This window comes from Scyliorhinus torazame, chromosome 22 (assembly GCF_047496885.1).
Source record: "Scyliorhinus torazame isolate Kashiwa2021f chromosome 22, sScyTor2.1, whole genome shotgun sequence".
Classification (NCBI taxonomy): Eukaryota; Metazoa; Chordata; class Chondrichthyes; order Carcharhiniformes; family Scyliorhinidae; genus Scyliorhinus; species Scyliorhinus torazame.
In genome coordinates this window covers 63,435,140-63,460,694 of record NC_092728.1, presented here as the reverse complement: position 1 = coordinate 63,460,694, position 25,555 = coordinate 63,435,140, and the positions used below count along the sequence as shown (strand labels likewise).

Below are 25,555 nucleotides of genomic sequence, written 5' to 3'. Positions count from 1 at the left end.
AGCAGTTTCAAAGGTAACTTTGAAAAAAGGAATTGAATAAATACTTGAAGAAGAAAATGAAATACCGGATTGTTGGGACAGATCCAGAGTGAGACAAATTGGGTGACTAATTCAAAGATATTTTGTGGAGCAATACAGGCGCAATGAACCAAACCAATAGTATCCTTCTGTGTGACATCATTCTGGATTCCGCACAGTAATTTATTTGCTGGACTGTAATTTCTCATGCACCAGCAACCCACCAGCACCTCATTATCTTTTTTTGAAATTCATTTTATGGCATATGGACGTCGCTGGTTAGGCCAGCATTTAGTGCCCATTCCTTCGTTGCCCTTTAGAAGGTGGTGGTGAGTTGCCTTCCTGAACCGCTGCAGTCCTTCTGTTTCTACACTGGCCTTGTAGGGATATTGAAACTAATAGTTACTCACATGTGGGCCTCACACCACTTGGCAGCAACCCCAGTGCCTGGTTACTAGATTTTCTAGTCTCTGTCACTCTGTGATTTGTCAGTGATTTTAGTTGTTTGAATTCAAACAAGTGACCCTCCTATCTTAATCTGACATTGGGATGGGCCACTGAGTAGCTCTCAGAAAAGAAATCACCGAGGGCAGCATGGTGGGGAAGTGGTTAGCACTGCTGCCTCATGGCACCAAAGTCACAGGTTCAATCACGATTCCGGATCACTGTCCATGTGGAGCATGCACATTCTCCCCTTGTTTGTGAGGGTTTCGCCTCCACAACACAAAGGTGTGCAGATTAGGTGGATTGGCCATGCTAAATTGCCCCTTAATTGAAAAAAAGGAATTGTCTACTCTAAATTTATAAAACAAAAGAAAAGGAATCACCGGGTGATTTTGCACCTCCCTACATCAGGACAGTGAGTCCAACATCTGCTGCTTCTTTGGTGGAGATTATTTAACAGCAGCCGTGCATTAGAGCTCTGCGCTGTTTGATGTAAAGGTTCAGTGTGAAGGAGAGGCAGATTTCACTGATTTGGTGGTCAGTGATTGATTGCCATATGTTGTTGAAAGCTAAGCTAATTCTCAAATTCTGCTTTCTCATTGCTCTAATCAATATTCAGAAGATGTGGGAGGCTTTGTCAGGAAGTATTTCTGTGAGGCAATTCCCCCAACAAACCTTGATGGAAGGCTTTGGCATTGAACAAGCAGTACACTCACTAAACCACCGTCATATTTACAGACACATCACATAGCATCAAATTGCTTCATCTGTACTTTCCCTTTTTTCTCTTCCACCTACTTTCTTATTCCTGTGATCCATCTTTTTCTTTAAAAAAATTCTCTTTAATGTATTTATTCTCACTTCTCTTTCATTTCTCTTGCCTCTCCTCCAGAACCTGTCAGGATTCACACTGCTTCCTCCCTCCATCTGACGCTACCCCAGCAATATCTGCTCTCTGTGCCTTTGTGTTTTGCAAACTTGTCTTTGCTTTTATTCGAATATGATGCGGCTGCTTCCTGATTTACTTGTGCAGCACCCCCCACCCCACACGCACACTCTTTCTTCCTTCTATTTTGCGTTGTTCGTTCAAAATATTCCTGCAAAATCACAGGTGGCACGATGGCACAGTGGTTAGCACTGCTGGCATGGCGTTTGCATTGTCTCCCTGTGTCCGCGTGAGTTTCCACCGGGTGCTCCAGTTTCCTCCCACAGTCCAAAGGTGTGCAGGTTAGGTGGAATGGCCATGCTAAAAAAATTGCCTCTTAAGTGTCCAAAGATATGTAGGCTAGGTTAACGGGTTATTAGGACAGGGTTGGGGAGTGGGCTGGGTAGAGTACTGCTTCAGAGGATCGGTGCAGATTTGATGGGCTGAATGGCCTCCTTCTGCACTGCAGTGATTCTATGATTTTTTTTTCTATGATTGCAAGCCTGTTCTTATTTGGTGAGAATCAACCTAACTCTAGGTCAAATCTATCTGTGGACAGCTTGATTCTCTGAGGCCCTGGGATGTTCTTCATAAGGATTGAAGTGACATGAGTGGAACTGAGTTATGATGTTGATTTCAACCCGCTTGGGTTTTGATTCTGTTTTGTATTTCTGTTGAACCAAATTGCTACGAGTGAATCACAGTCTGCAGGCTCAGGTTGCTCAAATAACTGTCCAATTAAAAACATTTTGGGTCTACATTGCTTTGAGAGGTTGGGCCATTTGTATTTAGAAAGCAGCTAGCCCCCCCCCCCCCCCCCCCCACAATGGACCAAGGGCCCCACAGGATTCAGAAATAGAGCATTTAACACAAACAATTCATGCTGTTGTGTATGCTCCATACAATCCTTCTCCCATTATTGAATCATAGAATTTACAGTGCAGAAGGAGGCCATTCAGCCCATCAAGTCTGCACCAGCTCTTTGAAAGAAGCACCCTACAAAAGCCCACCCGCCCCCCCACCCAATCCCCACAACCCAGTAACCCCACCCAACATTAAGGGCAATTTTGGACACTAAGGGCAATTTAGCATGGCCAACCGCATCCCCTCCTGACCCAACCTAACCTCCCTTGTGACCACCCAACAAGACCCTGGCCCAACTCAAATAACCACCCAGCCACCCCCTTGACTCCCTGACTACAGCCAGACATGACATTAGTACACCTCCTGACCACCCAACTACCCTCCAGACCACCTGTCAATCCCCTCTTGACCTAACTAACCTACCAACCAGCCACTCATCTACATGCCGCACACTCTCCATTTCCCATCGATCCCACTCATGCCACCCAACCCCACCCACTATGGTCCTTCATGCATACATAATAAAGCTTGACTGAAAAACCAGGCTTCCTTTATGCTTGTGGAAACACCAGCACCCCAGACAAAACATTGCTTGATTGACAGCTTAGGCTCTCTGATCTCTGTGGTCAATTTCACAATGTTTATTTACACAAGGTTAAGTGCTTTCAAGGGTTTATAGTTTGTTTCATTAATTCTTTAAATGGGTTGAATGATTGACACTTTTACTAACTTGTAGATAAATTATTTTTTCAAATTCTTTTTCATAGAAAGATATGAATGAAATACCTTTTGTTAAGCTTTTTAAAAAACATATCCTACTGTAACTATAGGGTTCATAGGTTCAATAAAATGTATAGTGGGCCAGTGGGCATGGGAGTGGCATAGGGGGCATGAGGGCCCAAGGGAGTGGGTGGAGGGCAGGGCTTGGCTTGGGGAGGGGGGTGGGTGGGTCATGAGGAGGTCCTTATGAACTGACCTTTTAAGAGGTCCCCTCATGCAAGCTGGGGTTCATGGCTCCTCTGAGGGGCTGTGAACCATGACTGTTTAAAAACTTCCCCCAGCTCCATGGAAATTGTGGAGAAGTAGGATATGCGTATCTCCGCAATGGCGCTAGCCAGGTCAGGAGCACTGGATCCAAGCTTTTGACAAGAACAAGTTCACACATTTTACAGACACTCCCAAAAAAGAGACACTGGGGATTTGCGTGGGGAATTATTTAATTGAAATAAGCTTGCCATTTTGAAAGGGCTCCTGAGTGATCCCGACTGGGTAACAGAATCCAGGCCGGCACAGTTTTCAAAGTATTTATTTTTCTTTATAGCTGAAGGTTATAATCTTATTCTGAAGATTATAAAAGAAAAATGGCACTTATGTAGTGTTATTTGCAACCTCTGGACATCTCAAAGCCTCTTGCAGCCTATTTTTAATCATTGTTGTCAGGGAGGAAACAAAAGTCAATCTACACCCAGCAAGGTTCCACAAACAGCAGAGAGACAAACCAGATAGCGTGTTTTAGTGCTGTGCCTTGAGAGAGAAATAGACACCTGGGAGGACTCTGTTCCTCTTCTTTATGGCAGTGCCCGAAGCAATCTTCCATCCCAACCTGAGTGGGCAGACAAGGGCTTTGGTATCACATATGGTCTGAACGACCGTGTTCCCACTCCCTCAGCACTGCGCCAAAATGTCAATCTCCATTTTGTGCTCAATTGTGCATTTTTTCTTTGTTCAACCTCTTGACCTAAGGGCAAAAGTGCTACCACTGAGCCACAACTGACACCTTAGTTGAAGGTGCAGTCACTGAAATGAAAATCTCAGCGAGCCTGAATATGGGAATAAATAAGTTACCCTGTGGCCCATATTGGCTCCTGGTTAGGCAAACATGTTGATTTTAAAATCATCATCCTTGTTTTCAAACCCCTTCAGAGTTTTGCTCCTCCCTATCCCTGTAATCTCCTCCAGCCCAACAACTCTTCAAAATATACACACTCTTCAAATTGTGCACCCCCAATTTTAATTGCTCCAGCATTGATGGCTGTACCGTCAATTGTCTCGGCCTCGAAGCTCTGGAACGTCCTCACCAAATCTCTCTGCCTCTCTAGCTTTCTCTCCTCCTTTGAGGCACTCCATGAAACCTAGCCCTTTCACCAAGCTTCTGGTCATTTGGGCTAATATCTCCTTGTATGGCTCAGTTTGGTACTTTGCTTTGTCATGCTCCTATGACCCACCTTGGGATATTTCATTACATTAAAGGCTCTGGATAAGTATAAGCTGTTGTTGTTGTATTACTACTGTGTAAAGTCCAAAATCCATTGTTTCAGTGATCCACTAACACATCAAACCTTTTTGTACTGATGTCTAGGGTTGCCAACACTCCAGCATTGGCCTGGAGTCTCCAGGAATTGAAGCTCAATCTCCAGGGCACTGTTGTGTGCGACCCTGGAGAAAGATACTGGGACATGACATCTTGTTGCCACTTCCTTTGGACACTAGTTTTTAAACCAGATATGGAAACATTGCAAATGCTGGAAGTATGGCTGTTTGTCTGACAGCCAAACATCATCCACTTCGGTAATGAGTTTGTGTGGCCGAAAACGGCTGGAACGCATGATGAAACCTCCGGGAACATTTATTACAACTGGAAACCCTACCGATATTGCATCTCCTCAACAAATTAATAGCAAATATCTTTTCATAGAAACTTGAAAGTTGTTATATTTATTTCTGGAGTTTGATACCAGAGCCACCAGCAGGGGGCACAGGGGAAGATTTCTCACGCAGATGTCTGAGCACCTGGGATTAGATTTCAATGGAAATAGAAGCAAAAAAAAGATGCAACATGATCTAATTCGCTATCACCCTTTTTTTATACAGATGTATAAAACCAAAACCCACTCCATCGTACAGGAAACATTTTTTTTAAACCAAAAAATTATACCACCTTCAAACTTGAATCTTGCCTCACTTATCCAGATGAGAGTCATGGCTGAGCAATGAATGAACACTGCTGTCACATATGAAGTGCTAACTGCTGCACCAAGAGTTGGCCCTGCCCATTACGCAGAATAGGTGAAATCAACTGTCATCATGTGATTGGAGAATAACCACATAGATCTGCTGGTTATGAGTGTAACCTTTTCGTAATGCGGAAAGTAATTTTATAACGGACCATATTCAACAGTAACCAACATTTTCTCGTGTCTTATTAAGCCTACAATGTGAAAGCAAGGCAAGGAAATAACTATATTATCTTGAAATGCAGGTGCTCACAAAATTAATGGTAAAAAAAACTTCACAATCGGGCAATAAAATTACTCAAGAGTGCCTGCTTGTCACAGATATTTACTCCGTAGCTTAGGAAGTAATGTTTAAACGTTTCAGCACAAATCCCAGCATTGTCCAATAAATTAGCTGCTAACCACATGTGGTTAATTAAGAATCCATATGTGGCTAATTGTCTTTTTGATTAGGAAATGAAAAATGAGTAATCGACACCATCATTGGGCATGTGATCGCAATACTCATTCACATAGTGTATGGTTAATTGAAAAACAGAGCATGTGAATGTTTTTTCTTTGATTGTTGTATGTGCTTTACTTTCTTGGTTACAGCTTATGACTGTGTGCTACAATAGCGTGCAACATGGGTGAAAATGCTGTACTTTAACGCTAGCAGAAATGTGCTGTGATCATGGACATTGTGCTGATTGGAATCATTATTCCAGGTCAGTAGAAGAAAACGAGGTCAACAAGTACTGAGCATGGCGAAGAGCAAATAGAGCACAACCACCTTCTGGATGGGAAGCAAAGATGGGTCCAGTGGATCTCATTGTGCAAACCAACGTTCTCAGTGAACAGAGATAAAGCAACTGCTGGACAAAAAAACGTGAAGCTTCACCATAATGTGCTTTTGTCTGAAACTGAATAAAAAAAACTGCAAAGTCTCACACTGAAGGATGGCAAATGTTTAAATAATTATGTGTGAAGTGTGTTTACCCATAGTGTCTTCTATTAAAATTATTGCATGCAGTTAAAGCTGTAACACCATAGCTCCATTTGTAGCTGGTCAGCATCTGGACATAGCAATGAAAATTTATTTCAATTCCATTAGCACGTTTTTATATGTATTGATAAATCAATCTTAATGCCAAGGTCAGAGCACAGGGCACCGTAATGTCGAGAAAAAGTAGAAAATAACAGACTCGGGATGACTATCCATTGTTCACACAAAATGGTAAAGTGAAGACTAAGTAACCATTTGCAAGCAGATGAGAAGCAAGTCTTGCCTTCAGCGAAACAACAATGGATTTTTCTCATTGGCACCTGCATTTTTCAGTCTTGTATTATGGTCATTGGCACCTCACACTACTTTCTCAAAATAAAAGTAGTTTTAGTATAGTTCAAAGGTATTGCTGTGATTCAATTAATAATTTAATATTTTAAAAATTATTACATAAGCAATTGGGTGGAAATGTCCAAAAACACATCTGAAAAATTCAGTATTAATAATAGTCCTTTCATTGAATCAGTGTTCCACGTCACTAACTTCACTGATGACAGAAAACGCTGTCCACATTGCTGTTAATGACATGAGGATCATCGCCAGTTACAATGGTGACCTTATAAAGTGTACAGTGTAAGCCTAATGCACATCCCCATAAGCAGCTGTGTGTTGCTGTCCTTTTTTCAGTACAATTGAAATTCTCATCCAAGTAGGAGCCAAATTCCCAATCCACTATTCTATTCATTAAAATGGGAATTAAAATGGTGAACAGATTGTTATGAATTAAATTTAAAAACTGAACAAAGTTAACCTTATTGCTTTGATATGGGTTTAAAACCCATGCGGGCCACTTGTGTCTCCTTCCAAGCTTGGTGGCAAACTATAATTCTCTCCTTAATTAGGGATGCGGCCACATTTTCATTTTTAGTGAACAATGCTGTGTTTGAAATAGCTATATTTTGCTTGTGCCTTCTATGGCTTTTAATCAAGACCCATATTTCTCAACACTGAGATCATCCCAATTTCTTTTTCTAAAAGAGACAATTGGAGCTCATTAGTTTTCTTCTTCTCGCTCACTAACTTTAAGCAATATCTTTTAAGTTTTACAGTGACCCTGCTTTATACTTACTGCAATAAACTGACCAAATGGAAAAAATATGCCAATTGTGATCTCATCAATCTATCCTATTGTTCCACTCAAATCTTTGGATAAATTGTTAACAATTTACCAATCTCTACATTTGTTCAACCAGCCCAGCTAGCATCATTTCTACCACATACATTTTAGCATTCCTCTTAGTGAACTTGCTATTTTTGGCACTGAGGTTCGCTTCCTCACTTTTCTTGGAAAACCTTTTAATCCAGTTTCCATTTTGTTTATCAGCTGCTGCAAAGACATGAGCTAAACCTTTCCGCCTGACAGGCATTCATCGGGATTGGATGCGGAATGCGATTCCAGCCGCGATCAACCCCGGAACACGATTTATTGCCAGCTGGCCAATTAACAGACGGCCAGCTTGAAAGGTGCGCTGGGAAAGGCTCAGCGCTGCCAAGGTGGACGGGAAGAGGGGTGGGCGGCGAGATAAGGGAGGGTGTGGGCTGACATTTCTAGTAGGTTCCTTCAGGGAGAATATCGCTGCGAAGCTGTTTCAGGGAGCTGCAAAACATGTTAAAAAAAAACTGTTGAAAGAGTATCCAGGAAGCACATTTAAAACACAAACCACAGACACATTTAAACATTTTATTTGAGTCCTGACATTTCATCCCGCCATGGATCAAGGTTGCAGCTAAAACGTAAAGACATCCTGGCCAATCATAAAAGCAGACAGACCATATCAAATTGTGTTCAATTGGTCTCTTAATGAGCTAAATAGCCGGATTGATTGTCAGCGCTCTGACTACTGAATGTGCCCATCGAGCAAAATAATGCAGAAGTGCATCGTCGGGACACATGCCTAACATATTTCCGCGCGATTTCATGTGCTTCTGGACCGGGGGTGCACCCACCCGGCCAGCGTAAAATTCTGGCCGTAATTAGTAAACAATGGCTGAAGATAGGCTGCAAACTAGCCAGACTGAGTCACTCCACATTACATTCACTACAACTTTGGATTCAAATCATTTCCGTGGACCCCACAGTTAAATTGCACTTAGATTAAATGCAATATCTATTAAAATAAAAAAATAATTTTACAACACAGGGCAAAACCTTTAAGGTACTTAGGACAGCATTAGATGTTAAAATGGGGCAATTAAATCCGAAGCATTAGGCTGTCACTGGTTTCGACTGAACTGCTAGATCAAGCATCGCGACTCTAATTGAAAACACAAATTAAACACGGGTGCAATTCGAGCAAGTGACACTGTTGAAGGTCAATCTGAAAGTTGTCAGATTTTTGCGTTTTAACTGGCAACGTCATGACAGATTCAACGTCTCAAAGCGGGTAACCTTGAGGCCGAGTCTCTGCCGGATTTTGGATCCTGCCGTTTTTCGGGTCAGGTCATTCAGGCCGGATCGGGACGGGTCAAGGGTTGCTCGGGCCACTCGTTGCACGGGAAAAGGCTGGCAAACGAGTTTGGTGTGCAGCCATGCCAATGCAGCGACTAGCCCATCGAGCCACCAAGTTATTTTGATATCATAGATTATCATAGAATTTACAGTGCAGAAGGAGACCATTCGGCCGATCGAGTCTGCACCGGCTCTTGGAAAGAGCACCCTACCGAAGGTCAACACCTCCACCCTATCCCCATAACGCAGCAACCCCACCCAACACTAAGGACAATTTTGGACACTAGGGTCAATTTATCAAGGCCAATCCACCTAACCTGCACATCTTTGGACTGTGGGAGGAAACCGGAGCACCCGGAGGAAACCCACGCACACAAGGGGAGGATGTGCAGACTCCGCACAGACAGTGACCCAAGCCGGAATCGAACCTGGGACCCTAGAGCTGTGAAGCAATTGTGCTATCCACAATGCTACCGTGCTGCCATGCTAATGTCATATGATGACATTAATAAAAATTCATGTATGTGGCAGCTTAAAGAAATGCCTGGTTTTCAGACATCGCCGGTTTTGGTTCACTAGATTTGAGACACTACCTTGCAGAACCTAAAACTTCCTGCCTCTTACAAGATTGCTCTCCATACTATGGCCAAACCAGTAGGAATTTCCGCCCAAATGATAACTGAATCCTGAAGCCTCAACGATTTACAATTTATATCAATGACTTGGATGAATGGAGGATTACCAAATTTGCTGATGACGCAAAGATAGGCAGGAGAGTAAGTTGTGAAGAGGGCCTAAGGAGTCTGAAAAGGGATATAGATAAGTTCTAAATGAGGGGGTAAAACTTTGGCAGGTATTGGGAAAATGTGAACTTGGTGATTTTGCAGAAAGAACAGAAAAGCAGTACTTTATTTAAATGGGAGAGACAGCAGGATCCGTAAAGAGGGATCTGGGGGTCTTGGTAAATAAAACGGGAAAAGTATGTAGGTGCAGCAAGTGATTAGGAAGGCAAATGGGATGTTATCGTTTATTGCAAGAGGAATGGAATATGAAAATAGGGATGATTTACCACAGTTCTACAGATGGTTGGTGACACCACATCTGGAGTACTTTAATCGCCTGTATTTAAGAATGGATATAAAATCATTAGAAGCAGTTCAGAGAAGATTCAGCTGACTGATACTTGGGATGGTGAGTTATCTTATGAGAGAAGGTTGGACAGGCTGGGACTGTACCCACTGGAGTTAGAAGAATGGGAGGTAATCTTTTTTGAAACATATCAGATCTTGAGGGGGCTTGACACGGCGGATGCTGAAAGGATGCTTTCCCTTGAAGGAAGAGACTAGAATGAGGGGGCAGAATTAAAAAATAAGGGATCCCCCATTTAAGATGGAGAAGAGGAGAACCTTTGTCTCTCAGATGCTCGGGTATCTTTGAATCCCTCTTTCCCAGAGAATGGTGGAGGCTGGGTCATTGAATATTTTTAAAGCAGAGGTAGATAGATTCTTGATGAACAAGGGGGCTAAAAGTTATCGGTGGTAGGCAGGAATGCGGAGGTGAGGCTACCATCAGATCAGCTCAAGAGGCCGATTGGCCTACTCCTGCTCCGAATTTGTGTGTTCATATAAATGAAAATCGCTCATATAAATGCTGAACTAAACAGATCCCACCACACAGTGATAAGTGCTTTTTATGATGAATCTATACATGGAGCACAGAAAGGTTCTTCCCAAATCTGAACGTTATAGTGAGCAAGAAAATTGATCCACGTTTACAGAATATTCCGACTGCAATGAATTTCAGGATTACATTCTGTCCACATGACTTAAGCTCCTGCTAATCATTTCATGGCTTACTGAGCACTAATCCACAACATATTCATTGCTGCTTTAATATAGCTACCTTGGGGCACTGTCTGACTAGTTCAGGCTTTCGACACAAATCAGACTTTAACCCTGCTGTGAAGAGAATGTGAACGCCATGCCACTGATGTTTAGTGTTGATGCTGTCATGCCACAGTCAGTGCTGAAGACTGCATGTCAATGATCCACATGGACCAAATCCATTGAATTTTTAATGCTCAGTGGTATGCCTACTGAACTAAATTACATGTATCCAGGACGACTTGATCACTGCAACATAATATGGATCACCATGGTAGAGCTTCAGAATGATCTGAATGATACGGGAAGGCCAGCATAAGATTCCGGCCTCAACTGATTGCTTTTCCAAACTTAACAGGAAATAGCAATGAAGTCTAATTCATCGTCATCGAGGGGATCACAGAACAGGAACATGGCTGGTCTGCACAATATTAGGAAGCTCTCGAGATCCCGCCTGCCAACGCTGTCTCCTCAGAAGGTGACAAATGGGCGTTAACTGACACCACGGGCAGGATTTTCCGTTTTGAACCAGGATCCCTGACATTGGGATCAAATGCGAGTCCCGACTCTGCAGTGTGTTGGGAGCAGTAACCCGACGTTGATTGTGGCTGAAGTTTCCACCTCCTGGCCAAAGCGCGTGCTCGCTGTCCAAGCAATGACAGCGGGCAGGCTGTCAGAGCTGGAGGGCCAAGAGGAGGCCCTCCAGCGCTGAAGGAGCTGCAACCTGCCATTCCAGATGTGGCAGAGAGAGGGATTCTGAAAGCCTCAAAGTGATTCTGAAATTTTTTCAAAATAAAAAAAAACACTCATATTAGACCGCCATCGAAGCAAGCGACTGCGACTGCAGATGGCTTTCAGCATGCCAAGGGATCCTCAAAGCGATTCTGCAATCACTTTGGAATCAGTCTGTCACCAGGGAGGTCGCCTCGAAGCATCTGTCATCGTCCTGATCTGCTAAAACACACAGGCTGACTGGAAAACCCAATTCGGTGTCTCATTTTGGTTGATTTTACAAGCTCCCTGCCATTTACAGTCAGGTACCCATTCCAGGAGAAAATGCCTGTGAGTTATTACAATAATAATAATAATAATAATAATAATAATAATAATAATAATAATAATAATCGCTTATTGTCACAAGTAGGCTTCAATGAAGTTACTGTGAAAAGCCCCTAGGCGCCTGTTCGAGGAGGCCGGTATGGGAATTGAACCCGCGCGGCTGGCATTGTTCTGTATTGCAAGCCAGCTGTTTTGCCCACTGTGCTAAACCAGCCCCAATGGCCGGTAACTGCTGGGAAATCCCATGTTTGCACACCTCCATTCCAGGCCTCTTTCAGAACCAAATTCCTACCTTGGGAATTGTTCCAAAAGACCCGTGTCATCCTCACAAAGGGTCAACCGAATCAATTTCACAGGAAAGTTCTGGATAAGGCAAATGCAGTCTGCCTGTCCGGATAGCTCTGATGTAATTCTCCTGGGATTTTGACAACAATGCTGTCAGGGGGATCTGGTATTTGATTACTGAGATGAATACTTACGATTGGAAAATTTCACAAAAAAAACCAATCGACAATAAGTAGGAACGAGGAACAAATAGTGGACATTTGCTGATCACTCACTGGGAGTAATGCTAAACTTTGTCAACAATATAAAATGGGCAACAATGAATCCAATGCCCATTATACATCTCTCCTGGGTTTCAATTTGTCTTTGAAAGGACTCAATTATGTATGGGGCTGAATCGATAACCAGGGCAAATTGGTTCAAAGCTGTGAAAAGACAGGCAGACATATGGAAGAGAAAAACGGCGTAAATTAAGGAGGAGGAATAAGTAGGCAGAAGGAGAAGGGGGAAAGGGGAGTAGGGAAAAAGAGAGGAGACAGGCAGGCGAAGAGTGGGAAGCACATTTGGGATAAGGAGCGAGAGTATGCATGTGTGGATCTGAGAGAGAGAAAAGAAAAAGACAGGGCGAACACACACATTGGGCGGGGATCTCCGGCCTCCCACGTACTTCCCGGTGGCGGGAGACGGGCGACATTCACTGGAGCCTGGATTCTATGCTCCCACCGCTGTCAGTGGTAATCCGCATTGAAACCAACCTACGCCGCCAGGAAACCAGTGAGCGGGGATGAGCTGTCAGCGGGATCAGAGAATCCCCCTGCCAATGAACGACCAGAGAATTTCGGCCACTGTGTAATGATTAATCTGAGCTAAAAAAAGGTTATCCTCAGATCTGGTGATGTGCTCAGGCCTGGAAAACTCCCAATAGTTTACAATGAACAATAAGGTGAGAGGAGAAGCAAGAGACAGACCCTAAAAATATGCTGCAGTTAAAAGGTGATCAAAGGCTTGTCAGATTTACAAAAGTCTTTTGTAGGTCAAGAGAGAAGTAGGGGCAGCACGGTGGCGCAGTGGATAGCACTGCTGCCTCACGGCGCCGAGGTGCCAGGTTCGATCCCGGCTCTGGGTCAATGTCCGTGTGGAGTTTGCACATTCCCTCTGCGTTTGCGTGGGTTTCGCCCCCACAACCCAAAAGATGTGCAGAGTAGGTGGATTGGCCACGCTAAATTGCCCCTTAATTGGAAAAAATGAATTAGACATTCTCAATTTATAAAAAAAGAAAAAAAAAGAGAGAATAAGAGAGGGTGTCAGCCACAATAGAATTTGGAAATGTAACGTGGAAGCAGAACAAACTGCCACTATAAACTGGCCATTGACTTCACCAGAATGAAAAATGGGCTAAAACCAGGCTGATGATCCACTACTGTCAGCAATGCTCACATCCCATAAATGAATAAAAAAAGGAAATTTAAGCCTGGAGAATCAGTGTCGTCACAAGATACTTTACCTGTGATTCATCACGGCTGAACTCAAGAACTATACCTACAACGTTATAAAACTTACTTTAAATGCAAGAAGCTTTTTGTTCTTGGCTTGCCAAAATCTCCTGTCATCCACATTGGAAACTAATTATCTGTTACTCTGCCTTTACTGATGAATTTGCGGTATTTAATATTTAATTATCTTTATTGTCACAAGTAGGCTTACATTAACACTGCAATGAAGTTACTGTGAAAATCCCCGAGTCGCCACATTCCGCCGCCTGTTCGGGTTCACAAAGGGAGAAATGTCCAAATTACCGAACAAGCACATCTTTCAGGATTTGTGGGAGGAAACCGCAGCACACGGAGCAAACCCACGCAGACACCGGGAGGTATAACCGTAAGATGCAAGTCCTTAATATCCTTGACTGCTCATCCCACCTGCCACTTAAAACATTTCTTCAATTTTCCCAGTAATGCATATGCCAACAGATTTTCTTTCTTCCTCTTCCTGAGGAATTTGGGAGGTGACAACACATTTAAGGACTTGAAGGGAGGCTGAAAAAGGTGGTTGTTTGCAAGGATAAGAAGTTCAAATTTTTTTTTGATAAGGAGTGGATGATAATGATAGGAACAGAGAGAACCTAGCGGGAGGAAGCCAAATCCCACTGACTGGCAGAAAAGGCTTGTGGGGTCAAATGGTCTACTCCTTTTCCCAAGTTTACAATGTCAATTAGTAAATTTAAGGAGGCGTTAGACAGATTTTTAATTGGTAATGGGTTGAAGGGTTATGGAGAATGGGCAGGGCAGTGGAGTTGAGGCCATGATGGGACCTGCCATGATCACATTGAAGGTGTTGGGCTTGGGAGGCTAAATTGCCTACGCCTGCTCCTAGGTCATGTGTTCTAGGGAGGAGATGCTCTGGCTGATTTTGCAATCCAGCTCTTGGTCTGTAGCATTGTAGGTAACAGATGAGGAAGATATCAGCCATGAGAGAATGGCAGGGCAGATTCGATGGGCCGAATGGCCTAATTCGACTCCGAAATCTTAAGAGCTTATGAAAAGGGGTCTGGATATTCAATGCCGTAACCTGCAGGACTACAGACCAAATGCTGGAAAGTAGAATCAGGCTGAGAGGCTCAATGTTCAGCTGGCGCAGACGCGATGCGCCATGTTCCCTATTTCTGTGCCGTAAACTTTCTATGATTCAATTATTCTAATGAATAACTGACTGCATTTATCCTGGAATTACAAGTGCTGAGGCGAACAGGAAATGAAAACTTTGCAAGGTGCTTTCTACAGAAGTTCTCACATGAAAAGTTGCCGGCAAACAAAAAGAAACAACGCCTTCTTTGTGAAACAATGGATCAATATGCGCAGCACCAAAAGGCACGTGTGGGCTCCAATCTTTCAAAGAGTTTCCACCGTTAATCAATCACAGCTCAGCAAGTTTTGTTTTCAGACAGCTAATCTTGTACCATCAGCTCCTCTTAATAGGTTGCAAGCAATCTACAGGAACAGAGTGCATCTTTTTGTCACAAGGAATCTCTGACTTCCAGTTATCTGTCAGTGCTCCCTGAAAGCAAAGACCAGTGGAGCCAGCGGGCTTCATATCAAATCATTCAGCTGGAGTCAAGATCTGTACAAAATGCTTTCACTCCCAACATACAATTGTACATTCCTATATCCTGCAATTTGTCCTCAATTTTCTGATGATTCTCTTTGTCTGAATGTGAGGGTATTATTCCTCAAACATACACTCTTGAAAGTGTTCTTCGACAGACTCACCCCGCCCTTCTGGCTTCTATTTTCCAGCAATTCGCTTACATGTGAGGATCGCATTGATTGAATATTGTGCAAGGCCTTCTGCAATTGTTTCTGTTGTGTGGTGGAATTAAATACTGTCCGATTCCAGCAGCCACGGTGCTGTTTTGTGTCTGCAGAATTTTATTTTTCAAATGAGCTACAGCAGACTCACGTCCGAATGCAAAACAAATTCTGGTTTCACTAGCTAATGGGAGCGACAACCAATTAAGTGAGTTCTATCAATGAAGAGAACAATGAAGAGGAATGGAAGGCCACTCAGAGCAACACCCCTGTCCTTTCCTTGCCCCCCTTGCCCGCAACCCTCCTCTTGCCATCACTCGTCAGGCAACTCTAAGCTTCAGGTGGGTGCTGCAGCTGCTCAGCAAAGAACAGCTGCCAGCCTCGGATTTGCCAGCAGCTTGGGGGGGGGCGGGGGGGGGGGATTTCTGTCCCTGTGTCTTTATGCAGCAAGACCTGGGAAACAATCAGGCTTGGGCTGATAACTGGCAATGACATTTGTGCCACACAAGTGACAGACAATGAAGAGAGAATCCAACCATCTCCCTTGACAGTACCACCACTCAATCCTTCACCATCAAAATCCTAGGGGGTTAGCATTGACTGGAGACTGAACTGGACCTGCCATACAAATACTTTGGCTATAAGAACAGGTCAGAGGCTGAGAATCCTGTGGCAAATAACACACCTCCTGAATCCCCAGAGCCTGTCCACTACCTAAAGACACAAGTCAGGAGTGTGATGGAATACCCTCCACTTGCCTGGATTAATACGATTCCAACAACTCTCAACAAGGCTCAACACCATCCATGGAAAAGCAGCCTGCTTAATTGACATCCTTTCCACCACCAACATTCACTCACTCCACCACTGATGCAGTGGTAACAGCGTGTACCAACCAGAAGAGGCACTTCAACAACTCCCCAAGTCTTCTTCGACAGCACATTCCAAACACACAACCTCGACCACCCAGAAGGACAAGGGCAGCAGATATGCAGCCATCTGCATGTTCCCCTCCAAGCCACACACCACCCCACTTTGGAACTTTATCGTCATTCCTTCATTATTGTTGGGGTCAAATCCATGAACTACCTTCCTAACTGCACCGTACCTACACATGGTCAGCAGCGGCTCAAGAAAGTGGCTCAACATTACCTTCTCAAGGGCAATTTGGAAAAGGCAATACCCCTGATTACTGCATTCCATGAACAAAGAACATTGCACATATTTCTCAGAAAAAGGCAAAAAATTCAACATGAAAGAACATGCTCTTTGATAGTTGTTGGGAATTTGAAGACAAAGCAACAAATTGTATGCCAAAACCTGTCATTGGAGAATCCCACTGGGTAAAATCATTTGTGGGAGAAAAGCAAGGGAGATCATTTTAAAGGGTTGAAAAGTAGATTAATCACAAGTCAGATATTGATTTTAAAGTAGAACGAACCGTGCAAAATTCAAAAGGAAGGACCTGCACTGAGATAAAGTTGGAAAGGTATAAGTTAGAAAGAAGAACAACCGAGTGGAGCAAAAACAAACATTCAAAAGAGGTTACTCTATCAACTACCTTTATTGAATTTGACTTCTTTAATTTATCTTCTTGAAACAAGAGTACCTGAGAGAAAAAGAATTGCAAGGGGATATAAGAAAAAAATTAAACTGACGAGGGAGCATCTGAGAGAGATAAGCCTCTGAAAAAAGCATCATAAATAAGTTAAAAGGAAGAAGTCAAATGCAATAGAGGTAACTGAGAGTAATAGAATTTAATTATAAATTAAGCACTTGGGACATTTTACTATGTTAATGATGCTACATAAATGCACGTTGTTGTCACAACTAGAATAGTTGCGTGTTTTAATCAGTGATTTAAGAATTCATCGCCTGTAACTGTAATCTCATTGAGAATTCAAGACAATATGGATGCTCTATACAAACTGGCAGCATTGTGCATGACATTTACACAAGCCGAGAATCTGAAAGGCTAGATCTAACAGAAGGACTGAACATCTATTGAAGATTGTTTTCTAAATCTGTGACAAATCTAAGGAGGGTTCCTTGAAAGGAACTCAGCTGTTATCACATTACTCCAGTAGCACAGACTCATCCAAGAATTAGGTCCCTGTTGAGCTTGGGAAATTTGAACCATTTTAACTTATTCAAGGGAAGCACATTGAGACACGGTAATGTCACTGTTCCAGCCATCAAAGCACCTCTGTGGCTCTTTCAGTAATTACACCCGGAATTGCACTGGGATCACTTTAATTGGCACAGGCGTAGTTGGCTGGAAGTGAATGTGAATGCTTAATTAAGCCTATTATGTTACAGGGCTGCTTTTTCTCAGTCCAATCATGGGTCTCATTTGTTTGAGATTGAATTAATGTGACGTTGATATACAAAGTCTCGTGTCCATCAGAGTGTGTGATGCAGGCACATATCCAACGGGGTTGGGTCAAATTCGAAAGAACTGATCTTGAAACACCAAAATCAGGGTTTTCTGGGATCTTCCCATCCTGCCGATGGCGACCACCCCCATGGCGGGTTCCCCAGTTCTGGGATGGCTGAGATGCACAAAATTCAGGGACTGGAAGATCCCGTGTTGAGTTGGCCAATGGCAAACTGCTTTCACCAACTAATTGACTTAATTACTCGTGGCATATGCTCAGTTCATCACATTTCCTCCCGCAAATTCAAACTCAACCTCCCGTCATGCTGACGGGTGCACAGCTGACATTTAAATAACAACATGAAGAACATTGGTCTTACCTCCAGAAGAACAAACATGCAAGGTTAATTTCAAGGCACTAAATCTTATCTTTCCATAGAATTTACAGTACAGAAGTAGACAATTTGGCCCATCGAGCCTGCAACGGCCCTTGGAAAGAATAACCTACTTAAGTCCACACCTCCACCCTATCCCCGCAACCCCATCCCCATAACCCAGTAACCCCACCTATCCTTTTTTTTGGACACTAAGGGCAATTTAGCGTTGCCAAACCACCTAACCTGCACATCTTTGGACTGTGGGAGGAAACCGGAGCACCCGGAGGAAACCCACACAGACAAAGGGAGAATGTGCAGACTCCGCACAGACAGTGACCCAGGCCGGGAATCGAACCGGGGGCCCTGGAGCTATGAAGCAACGGTGCTAACCACTGTTTTCTTGTGGTTTTCTTATGAGGAATAAGTTAGGATATTCACAATTGTTACCAATGACCAGGGCAGCTGTGCTGATGGTGGATAGACTATTATGCCCAGATTTACAAGCAGCGTCGTAACTCCACATCTTATCCAAAATGATGCCTGAACCCCTGGATCAGTGAGAACAATATTGACTGAACACTACTTTAGTAGGCAACTTACACTTACTGATTGCTGGGATACAGTTCCTTGGTGGCTACCATCTGCTTTGGGGTTTAGGGGCATGGGACGCGAGTCCGACTGCCATTTTAGGCAGACCTTAGTTTTGCAAGTAAGGGAAAGGGGAGTGCATACGATCCACATGGGGGAAACCCGTACCGATTTGAACTCAGTGCTGTCTTCAGACAGACCCAATTTTCACTGGAGAAGATCCGTTTTCCTGCAGTGTGTGACTTATTCTTTCAAAGAGTAGACGTGAATGCTGGTAAAAGGCGGATAAGATATGTGGAAGTGACAAGCTGTCAAAGTTATTTAAATCCCCAGCCCTTTACATTTTGAAGAAAAAAAAGCAGCCTGCTGTGTCTTTCAGTTAAAATAATAGTGCTTGAGGGCAGCAAGGTGGCACAGTGGTTAGCACTGCTGCCTACGGCACTGTGGACCCGGGTTCAAATCCCGGCCCTGGGTCACTGTCCGTCTGGAGTTTGCACATTCTCCCCGTGTTTGCGTGGGTTTCACCCCCACAACCCAAAGATGTGTACATTAGGTGGATTCGCCACACTTAAATTGCCCCTTAATTGGAAAAAAATAATTGTGTACTCTAAAATTTAAAAAAATATAGTGCTTCAACTTTCAAAGCTCTTTTTTTGACATAATCCTAAGGGCTATCATTATGCTAAAGTTTTTGCTCGTTTGCTTTGGGCCTGCCTAGCTCAGTCAGTAGAGCACAAGAGTCTTAATCTCAGGCTCGTTGGTTCAAGCCCCACGCTGGGTACAATTGTTTAATGAACGGCATCGTAGCACAGTGGTTAGCACTGTTGCTTCACCGTGCTCGGGTCCTGGGTTCGATTCGCGTCTTGGGTCATGTCTGGGTGAAGTCTGCATGTTCTCCCTGAGTCTGCATGGGTTTCCTCTGGGTGCTTCGGTTTCCTCCCACAAGTCCTAAAAGATGTGCATGTCAGGTGAAATGGACATTCTCAATTCTACCTTAGCAGCCACTGGAGTGTGGCGACTAGGGATTTTCACAGTAACTTCATTGCAGTATTAATGTAAGCCTACTTGTGACACTAATAAAGATTATTATCAATATCGCAGTGAGTGGCTATAGGTTAACAATTTGATTGGCAGTTCAAGAGGTGATTAGCTGTCTTTGATGTTGGGCTATAAATATAAATGTATGTTTTTTTTTAATGGGATTTAGCACTTGAAAGGATTTAGAAAATTGAATTGAATTTTATCGATGAGAGGCGTGTTCACATAGTGAAGTCTTTAATAGATACTTTGTCCCATGCCCCTAAACCCCAAAGCAGATGGTAGCCACCAAGGAACTGTATCCCAGCAATCAGTAAGTGTACGTTGCCTACTAAAATAATGTTCAGTCAATATTGTTCTTAATTAGTTTGTTACAGTAGAAGTCTTAAAACATGAAATTTTGCCGTATGATCTTTTCAGTCGGTTATTGGAATTCATTTTTTTTAAGTCTATGGAGATTGGGACACTGTCTTTCACCTTTAGGTCAGCCATAGATCAGTGGATACTCTAATTTCTAAAAAGGAAAGGTGTGTATTCATGTCAACTCCAGAAACTTGGACATAAACTCCAATCTTAGACTCCACTGCAGTCCTGAGGGAAATCTGTGCAGTCAGACATAACCTTTCGGATGGGACATTAAACCTAGGCCCCATCTGCCCACTCAGGTGGACACAATTTCGAAGAAGAGACTCTTTAAGTTCTGGTCATGATTTATCTCTCAACTAGGATCAAAAACAGATTATCTGATCTATTCTAGGACCTTGCATTATAAAATGGCGATGACCCCTTCAAGGACCAGGTTATCTGAACGGACGGAGATTCTTTGTTAAAAAGCAGCTTGCTTCCAACAAATGTGCATACAAACATTTTGTCTGGGACATGAACAATAGAAAAATACACCAACTAGAAGTTAATTATAGGAGTGACGAGTTTCTGAGTGTGGCTCTGTTGTGAACTGGTTTAGTTGGAGTTTCGAGCAATTTGGCCGCATAACAGGAAATGTGTCTTTCCAGCAGAAACCAGCTGAAATTGTGGATGCTGACTTAAAGATTTTAAATCCTTTTTAACTGAGGGACTCTGAATAGTTGGACATCTGGGAGAACCAAGCTGAGGAGAGAGCGAGAGAAAGCGAGAGAGAATATTAGAACAAAGTATTTTCAAACGAGGTGGCTACACTTAAGAGTTTCACAAAACCTGCGTTAAATGGGAAGCCTACAGCCGTGGGACATTTGGAAAAGATTTGAGGGGAACCGGGGGCGGGATTCTCTCAGCCCGGGGCCGGGCCAGAGAATCCCCCCGACCGGCGCGAATCACGCCGCCCCGACGCCAGCACGCGATTCTCCGCAGAGTGGAGAATCGTCACCACTGGCGCCAGCGTGGTTGGCGCGGTGTCGGTCGGGAACCGCTCTACGCGGCCGGCCCGCCGATTCTCAGCCCGGGATGGGCGGAGCAGCCGTCGTAAAAATGCGGAGTTCCGCCGGTGCAGCCGGCGGGAACTCGGCGTGGAAGGATCGGGGGGCGGCCTGTGGGTGGGAGGGGTGGTCCGACGCCGGGGGGGGGGATCCTCCAATGTGGCCTGGCCCGCGATTGGGGCCCACCGATCGGTGGGTCGGCCTCTCTGGCTGGGGGCCTCATTTCTTCAAACGCGCACATGCGCAGTGGCACCAACGCCAACGCGCGCATGCGCAGTGGCTTCCTTCAACGCGCTGGCCCTGACGCAACATGGCGCAGGACTACGGAGGCTGGCGCGTTGAAGAAAGCCACTGCGCATGCACGTGTTGGTGCGGTGCCACTGCGCATGGGGACATTGGCGCCGGTGCCACTGCGCATGCGCGGATCCCGCGGCGCTCAGTTGACGCCGGGATCAGCAGCTGGAACGGCGTGAACTGCTCCAGTGCCATGCTGACCCCCTGGAGGGGCCAGAACTGCTGATCCTGAGGCCGTGTTGATGCCGTCGAGAGCGGCTTCAACACTTAGCCTCAGGATCACAGAATCCCGCCCCTTAACTGTAGTAAGCAATTGCTCAAGAAGTCTCAACATTTATACAAATCTTCAAAGCAGGATTCAGATCAAGTAAGTAATCTTCCAATTTTGGTAACCCGCAGACCTGATTTTTGGGATGCATGTAAAATGCCTGTGGAAGACAATTTGAGTTAGGCAGTTTGGTTTAAAGTATAAGTATTAGTGTACTTCAATATAACTAACTATTTATAATAGAATACATTTAATACTATTCATGTTCTGTGGCTTTTGTGCAGTAAAATTATTTTAATTTATACCGTGTCTCTTGTGATTTCATTCTTCTAGTGAACACCTGGATTTTCAGATTCTAAATAATTACTTGTCTCTAAAGAGAGCATAACATTATTTCAATGCAAATTTTTCATTCTGAGATAGGGAAAGGGAAAACCAGCTATGACTGGTTAAATAGTTTGTCATTACTCACTTTTTTACGATGAGCATTTTATTTATTTGTTGTGGTGGGGAGATGGGTGATACAGGAAAGGTTGTTTTTAGTCAGCATCCCAAGCTGCCCTCGGTTCACATAAGCTGGAGTGGGGGCCACTTTCCAGCCAGACCAGATAGGAGGTTAACTTTTCCCAAGTAAATCAGATGCCATCAATTCGGCAGATTTTGTGATCTTTCTTCTGCTGCTCGCCCACAAATTAACAGATTATTCTGGATTCTTGCATGGTGGGATTCGAACCCATGACCCTGAAGGGCAGAATAATCATTTGGCGAGATGGCACTGGACGAGTGATCCGGAGGCCCAGGCTGATGCTCTGAGGACGGAGATTCAAATCCCCCGCAGCGGTTGGGGAAGTTTCAATAACAAAATCTGGAATACAAAACTGATCTCAGTCATTGTGACCAAGAATCGATCATCGATTGTCGCAAAGACCCATTTGGTTCAGTCATGTCCATTCAGGATGGAAATCTGCCGTCCATGCCTGGTCTGGCCTACATATGAATCCAGATACATATAGCAATATGGTGAACTCTTAAATGTCCTCTGAAATGGTGCGGCAAGCCACTTCGCTTAAGGGCAATTAGAGATGGGCAACAATTGCTGGCCTTGTCAACAAAGTCCACATTATGAAAGAATTTTAAGCATGGCTATGAGGTGATTTAATATAGGAAAAGGAATAGGCCATTTAGCACTATCTCCACACTCATACCACTCTGCCGCCAGCCTGTTCTGCCTTCCAATTACATGATATCTGATCTGCAACCTAATTCCATTGTCCCATGCCCTAAACCCCAAAGCAGATGGTTAGCCACCAAGGAACTGTATCCCAGCAATAGTCAACACCTCTGCAGAAAGAAACAACAGCCTAAGCAAATAAATATTGCCATTCACTTAACAGGGTTGACAACCAAACAAATTGAGAGAACCAAGCTTGTCTGCAATCAGTGGATGAGTCAGCACATTCACTGTTATTTTCCTTCGCTTCCCAGTGAGGCAATGTGGAAAATGATAATTTCTGGCTGAATATAGAAGATGGAATAAGTGGTGTGACATCGACTGCTGACAACCAGGTTGATTTATTGGAAAGGACCACTCAACATTAATCTAAGAGGTGATTCTTGGTCACTTGAGATCATTGGTCACTCTGTGAGTCAGCATATTTGATGATTGGCTGCAACCAATGGTTGATATTATACAACTTTGCGGAAGCATTCTCAATGCACTGTACACTTGAAGAACATCAACTTTTGCACGCTATTCAAGAGTTAAATTCAATGCTACCATTGATTCATGTATCTTTAGGGGCGGCATGAAAGCACAGTGATTAGCACTGCTGCCTCACAGCACCAGGGACCTGGGTTCGATTCTGACCTTGGGTGACTGTGTGGAGTTTGTATGTTCTCCCCAGGTCTGTATGGGTTTCCTCTGGGTGCTCCGGTTTCCTTCCACGGTCCAAAATTGTGTGGATTAGGTGGATTGGCCATAATCAACTGCCCCTTGGTGTCCAAAGGCGTGTAGGTTAGATTTGCGGGTTGGGGTGGCAGAGTGGGCTTTGGTGGAGCCCTCATTCGGAGGGTCGGGGCAGACATGATGGGCCGAATGGCCTCCTTATGCACTGTAGGGGTTCTATGATTCAATGATCTTCTTGGGTGATCTGGAAATGAGCAATTCCCTGACACAACATTCCGTCTAACATGCATCCTGCAATGGTATTGATGAGGCTTTACGACATACCATACACCCAGTGGAGTCAACCTTTCGATCGGTCACACAACGATAATTTCTTGTGCAACCTCCATTATCCCTCGAGCAGTCACGTACAGGGCCGAATGAGGACAAGAGGTCGTCTGGCGTTTCAAAATATGTAGATCGCATTGCTTCCTCCCTTTAAAGGCAAAACAAGAAATGAATATGTTAGAGCAGTGCCGGAGAATTAAATTGACCTCAGCAGCAATGAATCCAAGAAGGAAAAATGTCTTGATAACACATATGGCAAACCTCATTCATCTATTTCATCAGACAACTTGCTTAATGTTTCAAACTGTTTAATCCTTCAGAGACTGCCAGTCTAAATTAGAGCATTTAGAATCATAACTGCTCATGTGCATATTTAAATTCTGTTATATCCTCGGGGTATGAAATTGTTCAAAACTGACTGTACTCGCTATCTTCAAGACGCAGTGTCCCTATTTGTCGATGTATGCCAACGGAATCTGAAAGCCGCTGGAAAGAAAATATCAGCAATGCCATATGATTCGATGAATTTTGAATGAAGTAGTCGCAAAGATATTAAACTCGCTTCACTTCTGTGCTGACTGGAAGTGGCTATAAGTCCTTTTGCCGTTGGATTTTGAAAGCCCATTTCAAAATAACTGAGCATTTACTGTTCAGGAGGATTTGCTTCAGTCAATGTCCTAATGAGTTCAGGGAAATTAAACTAACATGTCATCAAGTACTAGTGTTGCCAAATTCAGTTGATCGTCACCTCTGGGGTGGAATGAGCAGTCTAACCAAATATATATAGAAAAATAAATGAGCAACTTTTTTAATTGTCAAAATTCATTGCTTAATTTACACTTTGTGCGTAGTTGTATTTTCGCAGGACTGGTAACCCAGAGAATCAGGGAAATGCCTCTGAGGATCAGTGTTCAAATCACGCAGATGGTGAAATTTGAATTCAATAAAAATGTGGAATTAAAGGTCGAATGATCGCTATGAAACCGTTGTCGATTTCGTAAAAACCCATCTGATTCACTAATGTCCTTTCGGGAAGGAAATTTGTTGTCCCTACCTGGTTTGGCTTTCATGGGACTTCAGATCCACGGAAAGATTGTTGACTCTTAATACCCTTGCGGAAGGACAATAAATGCTGGCCCAGCCAACAACGCCCACATCCCATGAACAAATAAAAAAAACTATCTGGGATATCATGATAATGATTCCTGCTAAGATACCTGCAGCTAATGTATGTCAATGTACGTCACGATAGTATCTTAGTCCTTGCTCAAATCTTACCATTGCCACACAACATATTAGTTGAAATGAACATTATGGAGTTTTAGGGAGAATGGGAATATTTTAGTAAGTCGCCACTGACAGCATTTACCCATAGTTTCCAGCAAGATCAAACCCTATAGCTCAAGTGTTGACTTGGCCACGTTGAAAAGGCAAAGTAGACCTTTCGAAATATGAATGAGGAAGATTTAAGGAAGGAAATGTTTTCAGTTTTATTTCACAAGACATGTGCATGTCATAAAAGAAGACCAGACGTTTCACCAAGAACCAAGAAGAAATTAGATTTGGCGCTTGGGCTGAAGGGATCAAGGGATATGGGGGCGGAAGGCGGGATCAGCGTATTGAACTTGATGATCAGCTATGATCATAATGAACGGCGGAGCAGGCTCGAAGGGCCGA

General features: G+C 43.7%; 1 protein-coding gene across 4 annotated transcripts in view; it reads right to left on the bottom strand.

Moving 5' to 3' along the window:
• LOC140399093 (astrotactin-2-like) overlaps positions 1–25,555 on the bottom strand; it is a 2,178,011-nt gene that overhangs the window by 957,352 nt on the left and 1,195,104 nt on the right. For all 4 annotated transcript variants that reach the window (XM_072488234.1, XM_072488235.1, XM_072488236.1 and 1 more), the window contains one exon: positions 23,876–24,026. In XM_072488234.1, the coding sequence (XP_072344335.1) occupies positions 23,876–24,026 (151 nt within the window). The remainder of the gene's footprint in view (positions 1–23,875; positions 24,027–25,555) is intronic.